The 17275-nt window shown below is 44.0% G+C and overlaps 1 protein-coding gene across 3 annotated transcripts in view; it reads right to left on the reverse strand.

Annotated features, from left to right (window-relative positions):
• IQGAP2 (IQ motif containing GTPase activating protein 2) overlaps positions 1-17275 on the reverse strand; it is a 219248-nt gene that overhangs the window by 98003 nt on the left and 103970 nt on the right. For all 3 annotated transcript variants that reach the window (XM_053299875.1, XM_053299877.1, XM_053299876.1), the window contains exon 3: positions 2217-2373. In XM_053299875.1, the coding sequence (XP_053155850.1) occupies positions 2217-2373 (157 nt within the window). The remainder of the gene's footprint in view (positions 1-2216; positions 2374-17275) is intronic.

Below are 17275 nucleotides of genomic sequence, written 5' to 3' on the forward strand. Positions count from 1 at the left end.
AAAGGAAAGGCAAAGAATCATATCAAAAGGTTACCAGGGCAAAGATTCTGAGAAGCAGTAGATTCACGCTGCATGAAATGGCTCAGATAGGAGGTTGGGGGGGGGGGGTACGGAATGGGAGGAAGCTGCCAAAACCCATGACAAATACACAAGCAAGTTTTTTGGATGGTAACTGCAGTTTGCTTGTTTCATATCACAAATTATAAACAGACCTCTAAAAAAAAGGAAGCAATTCTGTAAGTAGATTTGTTTAAAAAATAAATCGCTCTCTGAAACAGATAAGCGTACAAAACTACACTTGCAGACCCCCAGCATGAAGGGCATGCACATGTAGATTTGGGTTTGGCTGCCTTTTGCATCTTTCCAAAGAGAGAGTTGGCTGTCAACCTAAAAGCAACTGTTTGTGTGGCAATGGGGTACCTATAGGGATCTGTTGTGTTTTCAAGAAAAGGGCTTGAAGTTAAAAAATCTAATTGAAGTACAAAATTTGGTCAGTAATTGGTTTCAGTACCATCAGTTAAATGAAGTTTTTAAGAAGGATTTCAAACTTGGATTTGAGGTTCAAATGTTGAGATTTGAGAAGGAGCTATGTGAAAATGATGAAAAATTAGTGTCCAAGATGTATAGGCTGTTGCTTTTGGAGGAGACAAGAGATGAAGCAGTTAAAACGACTATGATAAAATGGGCTCAAGACGTGGGTCATAATATAGATATGGCAGCTTGGGAAAAATTATGGAAAACTGATTTAAAGTTCACTGCATGTTATTACACTTTAAAAGAAAATTATTATAAGATGATGTACAGGTGGTATTTGACACCTAAAAAACTGGCGATAATGTATAAAAATGTTTCAAACAAATGTTGGAAATGTGGACATTGTAAAGGAACTTTTTTTTTCTTGGTCTTGTAGGAAGGCTAAGGCCTTTTGTGGTCTTGTGGTGGTCTTGTAGGAAGGCTAAGGCCTTTTGGGACATGATATATAATGAGTTAAAAAGAAATTTTTAAATGACATTTCCTAAGAGCCCAGAATCCTTCCTGCTGGGAATAACGCAAGGAGAGTTTTCCACAAGAAATTTTACATTCTTCATGTATGCAACCACAGCGGCCAGAATACTATATGCACAGAAATGGAAGGACAATGAACTGCCCTCAAAAGAAGATTGGCTGATAAAAATTTTGGAATATGCAGAGATGGCAAAACTTACAGCACTGATAAGAGATCAAAATTTGGAAGGTTTTAAAGAAGATTGGAAACCGTTCTTACTGTACCTAAAGAACTATTTTCCTAATATTGATTTTTCAATAGGGTTTGAAATTTTGTAATATTAGCAGGTTGAGCAGACTAAAACCGAGTTTGGTAAGGTATAGGATATATGTTTTGAATTACTATAGCAAGGGTTAATTGTATAGTTAGTGATTCGCGCTGATTGGTGAGCTGGAAGTCAATTTTTGTTTAATGTTTGATGTAATGAGATTTTCAAGATATTGTTAAAATCAATAAAAATTTAAAGCAAAAAAAAAAAAAAGCAACTGTTTGTGTGAAGGATTCTATAACAAGTATGATTTCCCCATGGACCTTAATTTCGACATATGCCCTTCTGGGCTGTCCCATCAAACTCTAGCACACTAGCCCATCACAGTTCATGACACAAAACTGTAGATAAATTATTATATCAGTGGTAGAGGAGAGCAAGCAGCAGGAGTAATTTCTCAGACTTTTGTTCCAGGACTCACAAAGGTTCAGCTCCAGCATCTGTTTTCAAATGCCAGGGTCCAATCCTGGAACGAACATACACACACGAAAAAAAAGTTCAATACTCTCTCAATTGGTGCAGAGTGCATTTCCCTCATCACTGAGTAAGCAGAGGGCTCCCATGCATCAGGGATTAGAGGAAGGCTTTCTAGACCAAAGAGTGCCATTTCCAGAAAGAGGAGCAAAGCGCTGAAAGTTCTCCTAACTGCCAGATGCTAGAGAACCTGAATAATGTCCTCTCTCACTGACAGAAAAAATTCCAAAAATATTAAAAAGCATCCATTTCTGTGGAGGCAGCATATAACAGAATATATCAAGAGCAAAACTTTAATCAACTTTCAGCAGGGTTGTGATGTTGCAGTAAAATGAAGAAAAAACAAATGCAACTCCTACTGACTGGACTCTCTTGGTTGTAAGCCAAGTTTGTATCATGCAAACCATTTTTTAAAAAGCATTATGTTACCTTATAGCGTGTCTGTTCAACATCGTAGATCTTCTTCTCAGACACCAATTTTGGTGCGAAGAACTTTGCTAATTTGGCAAGGTAAACACCATTCCTTAATCCTTCTTCCAGTTCAGTAGTTGGTGGCAGTTCTTCATCTAGGCAGACTTCCATCCATCTGCAAATATATAATACGCATGTTCCACTTAATTACAGCAACTTTAATATGGTACAAGGCTTTGCCAACATATTACAAATCCACTCGTGTCAGATTTAAAACACAGGAACATAGGAAACTGCCATATACTGAGTCAGATCATTGGTCTATCTAGCTCAGTATTGTCTTCACAGACTGGCAGTGGCTTCTCCAAGGTTGCAGGCAGGAATCTCTCTCAGCCCTATCTTGGAGAAGCCAGGGAGGGAACTTGAAACCTTCTGCTCTTCCCAGAGCGGCTTCATCCCCTGAGGGGAATATCTTGCAGTGCTCACACATCAAGTCTCCCATTCAGATGCAACCAGGGCAGACCCTGCTTAGCTATGGGGACAAGTCATGCTTGCTACCACAAGACCAGCAGTCCTCTCCAAAACTTAGAGGATTCTTCAGGCTATTGATCTGTACAAGTGCATCTTGGAAAACACCCACTAATTCAAGTTTGCTCAATGTAAGGCCCTTGGGCTAATGATGCCCCCTTACTACATTTCCAACCTTGCAGAGGAATTCCAAATATCTATTGTTTGTGGAAATATCCAAGAACCACACAAAAAGGCCTGCATCATTACATATGCATTGCTCATCCTCTTTCTGTAATCAGGGGTACATGGTGGAGTTAGTGCCACTTTCCCCTAGTATCTTCTGGCCAATGAGCTATACTGCACAGTCCTGCATCTGAAAATCACTGGTGTGAACTGCTGGAGTCAACATCGTTTGCTTCCAAACTCAGTGATCATCGTGGCTGTGCGTGGCAGGAACAAGCAGAAGAAGAAGAAGAAGAAGAATTAAGAAAGAGAAAAATGTGCTGCAGAGAAAATAATACTAAGGGGCATTAATAGACCAATGGGGTGGAAGAAGAGGTAAAGCTGAAGACACTGTTGATACATATCAAGCAGTATAAAAATATGATAAATAAAGAAAATGATACAGCTCCACTATTCCATGCAAAAATTCTGGTTGTTGAAGGATTTACGTAGAGCCTAGAAGTGACAATATCAGTTAATTCCTTACTGAAAGGGGGGACCCGTTTATCATGTTAGCACCTCAAGAAATAAATGTACAAGAAATGATACTGCTGGATTCATTACACAGGACATGACAATTGTTTCACCATGATATATGCTATCTAGAAAGCTACTCCGGAAACTACGAAGTAATAAATCTTAATCTTGGACAATTTCCACCAGAAGCTGCACTACATGACATGTTAGGATGTATCAACACCTACAAATATAAGAGTCTTATCCTAGCAAAAGCTATTGTTCTAAAGCAACTTTCTGCCAATTCAGCCCACAATGTTTATGCTTTATGAAGAGATATATTCCAGAGTGTATTTAAGTTATGACATTTGATTAATATAGAAAAATACACATACAATAGCTCTGACAGTCCATCTTCTGCTTATTTTGGAGAAGACAAAACAGGAAGGAATTAAGTGTGTCTCGACACCTGTAAAAATCCAAACTCATTCTACAGAGCAGTTTTGCTATTTTAAACACAGCTGTGCAGAAAGCAGACAGAGTAAGGGCTTCCATGCACTTAAGAACCGATCATAGTAATTAAAAAATACAACTGCAGCCAGTTTTCAAAACTGAATCTATTATAGATACACCAGCAACCATGGGCATCTGCAGGACCTTTCTGCGGGGGGCAGGGGGAGTTGCAAAGGCTGCAGTCCTATACTCACATACCTGGAAGTAAGCGCCATTGAATTCAACGGGACCAGCTCAATCGAGATGATGGGAACTGCACCCATGCACCCCCAATACCCATGCTAACAATATATTGACACGATTACCATAAAGCAGTAGAACTGATCGCAGAGGCTAACTACTTAACTGCCATTACCATAACCACCAAATATCAAAAGGCCTCTTTGTTTCATAATACTAGTACTTTAAAATCTCTTAATTTGGCCTGAAAATGTTTGCCAGAACTAGAGTTGCCATCTGAAGCATTGGGAACTAGTCGTGTGTAAATGAGTAAATGGACCCTAAGGTGCTCACTTTTCTAATGGAGACAACAGCTGTGGGGGGTGAGGGTCCATATCCTCCACCACAGTCCCAGTCCAGATTAGTCCCACCCCCACAGTTATTTTTCCCCATATGGGCAGCTCTGTTTAGCACCAACAGGGGTTTCCCTTTTGGGGAAGGAAGCATGGGTGTCCACAGAATTTTTTCCAGGGGGGTTCAAAGCCAGCAATCCTATACCCCCCCTCCCTGGGAGTATGCCCCATTTAATTCAATGGAGACTGGCTCAATCCAGTGGGCAAGTGCCCCCTCTTGCCGCTCCCCCAGGATGCCCATGGGAGGAAGCTGCTGCAATGCTCCCAATCTGGACTGGGACCATGGTGGAGGAAAAGGATGAAAGCTCCCCGTTACCATGCCATAGTTCCAGTTTGGAAATGGCCTCCTCTGCCCCACAACTGTTACTGAGGAAGCGCATACACACACACAGGCCAAACTACACACTTAAAACAAGTATTTTGGCTCTAAGCCAAATATTTTTCAGTATTTTTCTTAGAGCATGCAGAATGAGAGAGGATAGGGTTTCTTATTAGGATAAATGAAGAGGATAAATTGCTTCCTCAGGAACATCAGTGTTCTGTACCCCAATTTCTTCCACTTCTGTGATGTGTGCTGTCAGAATTGCAGAATGGATCAGAAGGTTTATCTTATACACAGTGCATGGCTTTAAAAGTATTTGGCGCTTCGAAGCCCTATCACAAATCTACAGCTGGGTGACTCTGGGCCAGTCACTTCTCTCTCAGCCTAACCTACTTCACAGGGTTGTTGTGAAAGAGAAACTCAAGTATGTAGTACACCGCTCTGGGCTCCTTGGAGGAAAAGCAGGATATAAATGTGATGATGATGATGATGATGATGATGATGATGATGATGATGATGATGATGTGCCCTGATGAAACTGAGGTGCAACTCTTCATTGTTTTTTGTGCACAAACTAGAAGTGCAAAGTGAATACTTTTTTCAGTTCTAGTAAAACCAGCTAGTGCCTTCACTCCACCAGTAGACTGAAAAAGTAGTTTTAGTCATCATGCTTTTTAGCAGCAATAAAAAAATGAAATCTATGCAGAATTGAAAGTGCTAGACAAAATTAGTAAAACTGATAAAGTACAGGTAAGAACAGGTTTTCTTGAAAGATGGGTGCTCCTCACACAGTCTTTGTTTAGAATGTGTCCTCGAGTGGCTGCACAGAATTCCTCACTGGCTTTGTCAAAGTATTTGCAATAAGCTCTAGCCAAGGGTGCTGCTACGGGAGTTTACAGCAGAGGCAGTAATATTCAGAAAGCCTTCATCATGAGTAAATTGAGGACTATAATGCATTGTGCAGCTTCACATGTCACACTGAACCTGAACTTTGTCTGAGCCTCCAGAGCCCTGGGAACACAGACACTGTGCTCTCCCTTCCAGCACGGCAACAGACATGCTGAGTTTTGTGATTTCCAATCTTGGCATCTTCCACCCTACCTGCAGTCCACAACCTAACACCTATAACTAAGATCTGAAGTGAGAGATAGATGTTGGGTTCCAAATTGCAAGTAGGGTGGAACATGCCGAGATCAGGCATGTTGTATGAATCAACTAATCTCAGCATGTTCATACTGACACTGGAAGGAGGGTGCACAGACACATTCCTGGGGGTCTGGTGGCTCCACCAAACTTCAGGTTCAGCATGACATGTGAAGCTGCCCATTAGCATTTTCAGAAACTGTGCAGCTTGCAATATTGCTCATGGCTAAATGAATACACAACACATCTACCTACCAGGGGCTGGAAATATATTATAGCCAAAATGCCATATATTTGCTTCTATATTTTGTCTTTAATACCAAATCAAGGCCAGAAGGGCCAATATTTTTACAAATACCACAACATCTCTGCAATATGCACACACTGATGTAATCTGCAGCATTCTAAACAATTCCATTTGTGTATAACAGTCTTAAAACTAATCCCATTACAGAAGTAGGTTCAGATGACAAGTGTTGTATTCCCGTACTTCGCATGACCTCTTTCAAGTGATTGCTTGATCTGCCTGTAGTCCTGGAATTCCTAATTAGCTTTACCTTTATACATAGACACACAGACCTCTACCTATCCTTGAATATTCAACGTGAACAAACTCCTTTGGGAGAAGCCTAGTTTTCACCTGCAAACAGATACACAAATATTCCAGCAAAGTTTATTTTTGGAGACTGCCATTTACATGAGTTGCAGCAAGATCAAAAGCTTAGAATTATTAACAATGGGCAGTAAATTGTAACAGAATTCTTAACTGTATGCTAGCACTCACTCTCTCTCATTCTGCCTCAGCATCAGAACAGCAGGACATTTTGTTAGCTATCACTTTTTATTAGTAAAAGTTTTCCCATTTATGCCACCTCTAAAAGCACTGCATGCATTCACAATTCTGTACTTGACTATGCATTCAAGAACATTTGGCTATGACTTGGCCAGGGGTGTGTGTGTGTGTGATTGAATTTAGTGCAGACAATCAAGTATGTTGAGCAACATATGCATGTTAGGTTTAACAGAGGACAAGGCACTTGTATGCATTTACCTCTCTGGTCCTTCAAATTTATTTTTAAAATATTGGATAATCTCCCAAGTGTGCCTCATTCTTAGACATCAGTAAACTGATGGACACTTAGTTTAGTCCTCATGCAAATTAAGACATCGTTATGTCTGTAGTCAAGGTAACTGTTCTCGTCTCCAATTCTTAGTGTTGGTTACTTAGCATGACTTGCAACTTGCCAGCAATTGCTGCAGGCGAAACCTTCCTCAGATAGATATATTTTAATCATATTTTAACCAAGAACTAAATATAGACTTCCTATTAATCTATTCATTACAGCCAACTCAGACACGAAGTTCTGTACTCAAATGAGTCATCTTTGCTATGCCAATATGCATTGTGCATATAAACAAGAAGTGTAAGCCAGGTGATCATATTATTGGTTGGCAGCAACTTCCCTGATGCTGTGTGGGCAATGAGTGACATTTTTCAGCCTCCAGAAGTCATAGTAGTTGCTACCAGCCAAAGATTGCTATCCACAAAAGCCTGCCCATGGTGGTTGTATCTGTGTGAACAGAGTCAGTTATACAACTATTTGCCATTAATCTAAACAAATATACATTAGTCCACCCCTTTTCATCCTAATCATCTGATAATTAGAAGTGCTACTTCTGAAGATGGATGCTTCAATTTTACTTGTCATGGCAGCTAATCCTTGATAGGCACAATAGATAAATTAACCAGAAACTCCCAACTATACCATCATGGGAGATCAAGTGTTGGTCCTTGCTGAAGTGTTTAAAACGAATGCACTTGGGTGCTTCAGAGAGTAGAAGGTACAGACTATATTGATAGTGTCTTTCAAAACTGGACCAGGTATAGTCAAATAATAGTCAACTGGTGAAAATGAGTTCTCGAGCAATTAACGATACAGGAAAATGCTGAAAGGCATCATCTCATACTGCACAGGAGATGGCAATGGTAAACCCCTCCTGCATTCTACCAAAGACAACCACAGGGCTCTGTGGGCGCCAGGAGTTGACAAAGACTTGATGGCTCACTTTACCTTACCTTTAGGATACTCTTAAGTCTTAGGATAACATGCGAGTATTCAGTATTGCAAAAGTTCTTGATAGCATGCATCTCAATAGCGTGCTTCCATTTTGTACCTAGCTTTATAAATAAAGGCTATTTTGAACCATTATATTTTATATCAAATACAATTAAATATTAGAGTAAGAAAAGGTAGGATATAGGGTCAAAATGTCAGTTGATGCTCAGAGAAAACAGAAGTGTTAGCCACCCCATAACAAATTATTCTCTGGGCAGCTCACAACACATCATGTTGGAATGACTTCAAAATAATTAAGCAGATGTGCAAAACTATTCTCTCCTGAAGAGGCTGTCAATCATTTCCCCTCATAGGGCCAGATTTTTTAATGCTGCAGTGGTGGAGTACCCCTTCTCATCCTTTGGCTATTTTCAAATGTGTGTCCTCACTACTCAATAAAAGCCACACAGACACCAGAGCGCTGGGGTCAGGGGGTCGAGTCCAAAGGTGAGGAAAAGTAGTGAAAAAATGCCCACAAAAAGCTAGGAAACTCTGGCATATCAGCGGGAGTCAAGAAATATTGGCTCAGTTCACCAGCCAAAAATATAATGCCTCACTGCCCAGTTAGGAAGAACAAGAATCAATTCCCCCACCCCCGCCCAGTCAGGCTGGCTAGTAACACCTTGTAATTATTGCATAGCTTGGTCAGGGGGTGGACTTAGATGGCCTTTTGTTCCTTTCCAGCTCAGAGTTCTAGACTCAATTGGAAAATAGCATAAGAGTCATAAGGACTGCACAGCACTGCTGAGCCTTTGGGGCTTATAAAGCTATTTTCATATAAAGTGTTTTCCTTGTGCTCTAAAGAATGTGGAATTGACATCTGCTAAAGCATAGAACAGAAAATCAGCCTTCTAAACTAGCCACTTGCCTGCTCATCTCTGACAAGTAGATTTTCTCCAGGCAACCATGGAACAAAGATTTTATGAACTGGAAGAAAGAATGCTCAAGTTGTCTGTGGACAAATAGAAGCCCAGCAGAGGGAGAAAGGGAGAGTCCATCCATCTACCGCCCAATGCTGCCTTGAGTGAGAGACCAGGTGGGTGCTGGGGTTCTTTCTGCTGTTGCCTGCCTGCTTTTGCTTCCCCTGTGGGGCTGCAGCCTCAGGTTAACATCTGTCGGAAGTGTGGGCAGGACTGGGACCAGCCCCTGAGCGACTCAGCTGTTCTTTGGGTCACCTGCTCAGTTTTGGGCTTTATAGGAAGGCTCCCTGTAGCAGTGGGCCCACCACCGGCGGGGTTGCCCCTTTGGAGGAGCCACTTCGGGGGAGGGCGAGGGCTAGAGGGCTTCTGTTTAATTAGTTTTAAGCTGTTTTAGACTTGGGTTGAAATTGCTGTAATGTGTTTGGGTTCATCTGAACATGGGGGGACAGGGGGTGCCTTCGTTGACTATGGGGCAGCCATCCCGGTGGTGGTGGGGAATAGAAGAAGTAATGTTGGCAGGTCAACGGGCCATTCCAGGGAAAGGGTAGAAAAAATTTAATAGCAGTCTCCCCTTCCAGCTGTCCTTCCAGCTCTCTGACCTCGGGGAGCACTGCCAACAACCCACATAGCTTTTACCTGCTCCTCTGTAATGCCAGGTCAGTCCAAAATAAATCTGAACTCATCCATGATTTGATCAAGGATGAACGGGCCGACCTGGTATGTATTACCGAGACTTGGTTGGGGGAGGCTAGTGGTCCAGTTTGGTCCCAGCTTCTCCCTCCAGGATATTCTGTAAAGGAGCAGGTGAGGGGACATGGGCGGGGAGGTGGGGTGGCTGTGGTCTATAGGATAACATCTCCCTTGCTAGGGTCCCTTTCAGGGTATTGGACCATATTGAATGTGTGTACTTGAGTTTGAGGACCAGGGATAGATTGGGGCTTCTGTTGGTGTACCGATCGCCCCGCTGAATCCCTTACTGAGCTCACGGACTTAGTCGCGGAACTCGCGTTGGAGTCTCCCAGACTCTTGGTGCTGGGGGACTTCAATGTTCATTTCAGGACCAATTTGTCTGGGGCAGCTCAGGAGTTCATAGCAGCCATGACAACTATGGGCCTATCCCAAGTGGTCTCAGGACTGACGCATATTGCAGGTCACACGCTTGATTTGGTATTTTACTCTGATCAGGGTGGTGTTCCGTGGGTGGGGACTCCTATGATTTTCCCAATGTCATGGATGGACCACCATCTGGTTAAGGTTGGACTTACAACCACTTCCCACCTCCTCAGGGGCGAGGGGCCCATTAGAATGGTCTGCCAAAAAAGGTTATTGGATCCATTAAGATTCCAAGAAGCCTTGGAGGGATTTAATGTTGGCTTTGCTGGTGATCCTGTTGATGCCCTAGTTGAGAATTGGAGTAACTTGCTCACCAGGGCAATAGACACGATTGCTCCCAAGCGTCCCCTCCGACCCGCTTCAAAACTGGCCCCTTGGTATACAGAAGATCTATGGGGGCTGAAGCGGCAAGGTAGGCGACTGGAGCGCAAATGGAGGAAGACTCGACTCTAATCTGACAGATTGCGACATAGAGCACATCTAAAGATCTATGCTCAGGCAATACGTGCAGCAAAGAGGAGGTTCTTTTCTGTCTGTATTGCCTCTGTGAATTCACGTCCAGCGGAGTTGTTCAGGGTTGTGAGGGGATTAGTATCTGCCTCCCCTCCCTTGAACCAGAATTTGGAGTCATCAGTTACCCGCTTTGATGTGTTTAAAGAGTTTTTCGCAGATAAAATCTCTTGGATTCGGGCCGACCTAGAGACTCCACAATTAATTTGATGTCTGAGCTGGAGGTGCCCAACGACTCCTCTTATTTGACTGGATCAGTTTCAGTTTGTGACTCCTGAGGATGTGGAAAAGCTGCTTGAATCAATGAGGCCTACCACTTGTTCTCTTGACCCTTGTCCAACATGGCTTGTTCGATCTAGCAGGGAGGTTGTTGTAAACAGCCTGGTGGATATCATAAATGCTTCTCTGAGAGAGGGCAGGATGCCTCCTTGTCTTAAGGAGGCAATCATTAGACCTCTTCTAAAGAAGCCTGCATTAGATCCCTCAGAGTTGAGCAATTATAGGCCTGTTTCCAACTGCCAATGGCTGGGCAAGCTAATTGAGAGAGTGGGGGCCTCTCAGCTCCAGGCGGTCTTGGAGGAAACTGATTATCTAGACCCATTTCAAATTGGTTTTGGGGCGGGCTATGGGGTAGAGACTGCCTTGGTTGGCTTGACGGATGATCTCCAATTGGCAATTGACAGAGGAAGTGTGACTCTGTTGGTCCTTTTGGATCTCTCGGCAGCTTTCGATACTATCAACCATAGTATCCTTCTGGAACATCTGAGGGTGTTGAGGGTGGGAGGCACTGTTTTACAGTAGCTCCGCTCCTACCTCTCAGATAGATTCCAGATGATGTTGATTGGAGACTGTTGCTCTTCAAAATCTGAGCTTAAGTATGTCGTCCCTCAAGGCTCCACACTTTCTCCAAATCTTTTTAACATCTACATGAAATTGCTGGGAGAGATCATCAGGGGATTTGGAGCTGGGTGTTACCAGTATGCTGATGACACCTAGATCTACTTCTCCATGTCAACTTCTTCAGGAGCTGGCATATCCTCCCTAAATGCCTGCCTGGAAGCAGTAATGGGCTGGATGAGGAAGAATAAACTGAAGCTGAATCCAGATAAGATGGAGGTACTTATTGTGTGGGGTCAGAACTCTAGAGACAATTTTGAGCTACCTGTTCTAGATGGGGTCACACTTCCCCAAAAGGAACAGGTTGGCAGTCTGGGAGTACTTCCAGATTCACACCTCTCCCTGGTTTCTCATGTTGAGGCAGTGGCCAGGGGTGCTTTCTATCAGCTCCAGCTGATATGCCAGCTGCGCCCATTTCTTGAGATCAATGACCTCAAAACAGTGGTACATTTGTTGGTAACCTCCAGACTTGACTTCTGTAATGCGCTTTACGTGGGGCTGCCTTTGTACGTAGTCCGGAAACTTCAGTTGGTTCAGAATACGGCAGCCAGGTTGGTCTCTGGGTCATCTCGGAGAGACCATGTTACTCCTTTACTGATGGAGCTACACTGGCTGCCAATAGGTTTCCGGACAAAATACAAAGTGCAAAATACAAAGCCCTAAACGGCTTAGGCCCTGAGTACCTAAGAGAGCGTCTTCTTCGTTATGAGCCCCACCGCCCACTGAGGTCATCTGAGGAGGTCCGTCTCCAGTTATTGCCAACTCATTTGGTGACTACACAGAGATGGGCCTTCTCGGTCACTGCCCCGAGATTGTGGAATGCGCTCCCTGCTGAGATACGATCCTCCCCATCTCTGGCAATTTTCAAAAGACACCTGAAAACCCTTCTTTTCACCTAAGCTTTCTCAGCTTCCTAAATTGTGGAGGTTTTAATTTCTGGTTTATTTTAAAATTCAAAACCTGATTTCGGGGTTTTTAATTACTGTAATTGTTGTTTTAAAATGTTTTAAAATTGTTAACTGTTATATTGTTTTTTAATTTGTTTTAGCTCTTTACTGTTTTAGTGGTGTGCTTTAATTGTAAACCGCCCTGAGCCATTTTGGAAGGGCGGTATACAAGTCAAATAAAACAAACAAACAAACAAACAAATGACTAACAGGCTGGCAGATTTAATTGCAAGCCTGTATGAAGCCATGCTGCACCAAAGATGCCACTCTCTCCCTCCAGACCATTCTTGTGATGGGGAGACAAAGATGCTGTCTCTTTAAAAAGACGACAAACTAAACAGCTAAACAATTTAAGAGGCTTGCATATGCTTGTGTACATCAAGGGTAGACAACTTGTTCAGGACTAAAGATCACAGCTAAAAATCTCAGGAAATGCAACTCTACAGATAACATGCAAGACACCAACTTGGCAGATGCAGCCAACAGCAGCTTCTGACATGCTGTAAGATAAAGTGTGCCATCAAGTCGATTTCGACTCCTGGTGCCCACAGAGCCCTGTGGTTTTCTTTGCTAGAATACAGGAGGGGTTTACCATGGCCATCTCCCACACAGTGTGAGATGATGCCTTTCAGCATCTTCCTATGTCACTGCAACTCGATGTAGTACCAGCGGGGAATCGAACTGGCAACCTTCTACTTGTTAGTCAAGCATTTCCCTGCTGCACCACTGACATGCTGTAGTTGCACCAATATTCTTTAGAAGTTAGCTTCAGATGTATGACAGGAGTCAATACTTCTGCTATGATCACTAGATGAGAGGCACAAGACTCAATTTCACATCCTTCGATTGGTCAGAGTCACATTTCCAAACTAATCATTGTACCCACAAAGATTAAACACTTTTTTAAAAAGACAAGATATTTAAGCATTTCACTAAAGCTGGCAAGCATACAAAGTGACTTGAGATGTGGTAGACTCTGCATGTGGAATACATAACTCAAATCCCTACAGGAAAAGTAGCAGAGGCCCTATAAAATAATGCCACCACCAAACACAGAAGTATCCAATTTAGACTATGACGGTGATTTTGTCAAAAGGAAATTCAACATGAGTTTCATGAAGCAAGAAATCTGAAGCCACCAGAATATGAACAAAGGCGAAAAATCAAATTTTGGTTCTGCAAAAGGTTTAGCAGCTAGCTGCACAAGAACCCAAGATGAGCCAATTATTGCTGGAGCTGTCTAGAGCCTCATAGAGGATGTCAGAGCTCAGGCACCAGGAAGCAAATATTATTCTCCAAGAGCTATTACAATCTACATAAATTGCAGTATAAACTGTCAGTCACTACCCAATTTACAGGAGAGTGTGGGAGAGAAGAAAAGTTATGAAATAAAAATTAGGACAATGCCATACGTTAGCCAATTTAGCTTTTACATCCTCTATAATAAAACCCCTGTGTGTGCGGCCGTGCCACCCGTGTCTTTTTTGGCCGTTCTGGGCATGCACGGAGCGCATGCGCAGAACGGCCGAAAAAGATACGGCCGCCCAGGCACGGGCGGCCATGTTGGGTCCCGGTCCGGACCTCTATACCTGGAAGCGGCGGCGATGCAGCAGCAAGAGGCGGCGGCGACTGGGGCCGATGCCGGCCGCAGTGGGGCGACAGGGCCCGATGGCGGCGGCAGCGGCTGCGACGGGGAAGCGATGACGGCGGCGAGTGGGGCCCATGGCGGCGGCGGGGAGCCGACGGCAACAGCCACGGCAGGCCGCATGGCGTGGCGCCCACCGCGGCCGGCATCGGACCCAGTCGCCGCCGCCTCCTGCTGCTGCTTCGCCGCCACTTCCAAACTGAACTGCTTGCCAACAGGAGGAGGAGCGGCGGGCCGTAAGGGGGGAAAAATGCAGGGGGGAAGGGGAGGGGGGAGGGGGAAGGGCAAGAGGGAGGGGGAAGGGGCCAGCCTGGGCGAGGGAACAGGAGAAATGGCGGCGGTGGGACCAGCCCGTGTCTGCACAACCCTACTAGCGCCCGTTATCTTAACGGGCTAAAAAATACTAGTAAGAACATAAGAACAGCCCTGCTAGATCAGGCCCAAGGCCCATCTAGTCCAGCATCCAGTTTCGCACAGTGGCCCACCAGATGCCGCTGGAAGCCACAGACAGGAGTTGAGGGCGTGCCCTCTCTCCTGCCATTACTCCCCCGCAACTGGTACTCAGAGGCATCCTGCCTTTGAGGCTGGAGGTGGCCCACAGCCCTCCGACTAGCAGCCATTGATAGAAGTCATCCAAACCCCTCTTAAAGCCATCCAGGTTGTTGGCTGTCACCACATCCTGTGGCAGAGAGTTCCACAAGTGGATCACGCATTGTGTGAAAACGTACTTCCGTTTGTTGGTCCTAGACCTCCTGGCAATCAATTTCATGGAGTGACCCCTGCTTCTAGTGTTGTGTGATAGGAGATGAGGAGTGACGCCTGGTTCCAGTGTTGTTTTCTGATAGGAGATGAGGCTGTTCTCACATGCAGGCAAAACCGGGCTAGGGAAGCCCAGCCCAGTTTTGCCTGTGCGGGAGAACCGCCAGGAGTGGTGCATCTCCTGGCAGTGGCACAGCAACAACCCTGCAAGGAAGCCCCGGCTGTTAGCCCTGGTTAAGGGCGCAAGCCTGGGCTAAATGATTATGTGTTGGTGCCGCACGACTCCATGCAGCACCCACACCCCAACAGCCTCCCAGCTGGCATCAAAGTACTCCCCATAATGCATCACGCATTCACAAGGTATATTAAGGGAGTTCTGGGGGCTTCTTCAAAACCTCCCCACTGCCAGCAGAAACCAGCAATCATCTACGCAGGCAATCCGCCCACCCAGCAACAGGAGAATCCTCTGTGGGGAAGGAGGCTTTTTGAGGCTCCCTCCCCTCGCCCCTTCAAACCCTTTGCATGGATCATGAGAAAGGGCTCAATGATTACGGAGATGGGGCCAGAAATATTTCCTGAATAAATCCTTAAATGCGCAAGTGTTCACATTTATTGGAACTTGCATGCTGTCACTGTTTCCTCTGTTCCTTACAGCAGCACAATTTTACAGTGGTTAGAGCTTATTATCTATTTATTGCATTTCTAGACTGCCCCATCCAACGGCTCTGGGGTGCACAACACAGGCACAACAAATTTTTAAACAGAGCAAAACACCATTAAAAAACACATTGCTTAAAACAACATAAAAACCATTTTAATACAATTCAGAGCCATTTAAAACCAATTACTATTTAAAAACCTTGGAAGGCCAGGCCAAACAAGTAGGCTTTTAGGCCTCTCTTAAAGGCCAACAACAAGCCTAAATTACAGATATACATAGGCCAGAAGCAGCTACAGAGAAGGCCCGGCTCTGAGTCGCCACCAGACGTACCGATGGTAACTGGAGACAGAACTCTCCAGATGACCTCAACATGTGATGGGGATCATACAGAAGAAGGTGCTCTATAAGGTATCCCAGACCCAAGCCATTCAGGGCTTTAAAAGGTAAGAACCAACACTTTGTATTTTGTTTGGAAACATATTGGCAGCCAGTGCAACTATTTTAAAACAGACATAATATGGCCTTTCTGGGTTACCCCTGAGACCAGTCTGGCTGCCACGTTTTGAACTAACTGAAGTTTCCGAACTATGTACAAAGGCAGCCCCAGGAAGAGTGCATTGCAACAGTCAAGCCTGGAGGTTACCAGCTGATGCACTACTGGTCTAAGATCTTTCTCTTCAAGGAATGCTGTCGAATCAGCTGTCAAATCAGCCAAAGTTGATGGAAAGCACTCCTGGCCATAGCCTCCACCTGAGACACCAGGGTGAGGCCTGGATCCAAGAGTACTTCCAAGCTGCGTACTTGTTCCTTCTGGGGGAGTGTAACCCCACCCAGCACCTTTCTTAGAATGACCCCAACTAATCCGAGATCATTAATAAATTTGACATACAACTGGATTTGACTACATACTGTCATTACTGGAAGGGGGGGGATCATTCAAAATGAGGGAATGCTTCAATGTGTACACTTTCATACCCATTTGCATAAATCCCAGGCAAAGCAGTTAGTATTGATGAAACTGTGCACAATAATACCCCTCCTCTTAGTTCAGTCTTAATAGCCTAACTGCATTTCAGCCCCACTTAGATACTTGGTATGAAATACTAAAAGTTCATTTTTATTGTATAAAAATGATCTAACCATTTTTATACAATAAACTATCTTAGTGCAGTTCAATACTTGTTTGTCCACATTTTTTCCTCTAACAATTTTAAAGGGAAGATGCTTATAATGTGTTTGACTGTCATCTGTTTTCAAGATGGGACTGTAATCAAAAGATCCTTGTGAGCCGTGTTCTCTAGTTTTTTTTCATCTGTCTTCAGAATTAATTTTGTTCTGGGTGGCAGGATCAAGGCAGTGTGAGCACAAGTATATTTAGAGTGGGACCTTTTTGATTCAATCTGAGCGGGATCTGAAATTAACTGAGCGGACATAAAAAAACTTGTGTGTGCACATCTTAGAGAGGAGGAACACGGCTTGTGAGTATATTTTAGCCCACTCCCCTTTCCATATTGACATAATATACTCTGCAATCACAAATTCACAGACATTCCAAGGGAATCTTCACTCAAGACCCACTGAAAGGGCAAAGAGACTGACACATTGGATCAACTGCAGCTTCAAAGCAGGGCTTCCAGAACAGGATGCTTAACTCAATAAGGAGGCACACAGAGAAATGCTGGACTAATTGCCACTGCCAGAGTCCCAAGATTATGAACCTTACTGAAACAATAGGAGCAGACAGTTGCAATTTTAGAGATGGAAGGCTGA

This window comes from Hemicordylus capensis, chromosome 2, assembly GCF_027244095.1.
Source record: "Hemicordylus capensis ecotype Gifberg chromosome 2, rHemCap1.1.pri, whole genome shotgun sequence".
In the NCBI taxonomy this organism is placed as follows: Eukaryota; Metazoa; Chordata; class Lepidosauria; order Squamata; family Cordylidae; genus Hemicordylus; species Hemicordylus capensis.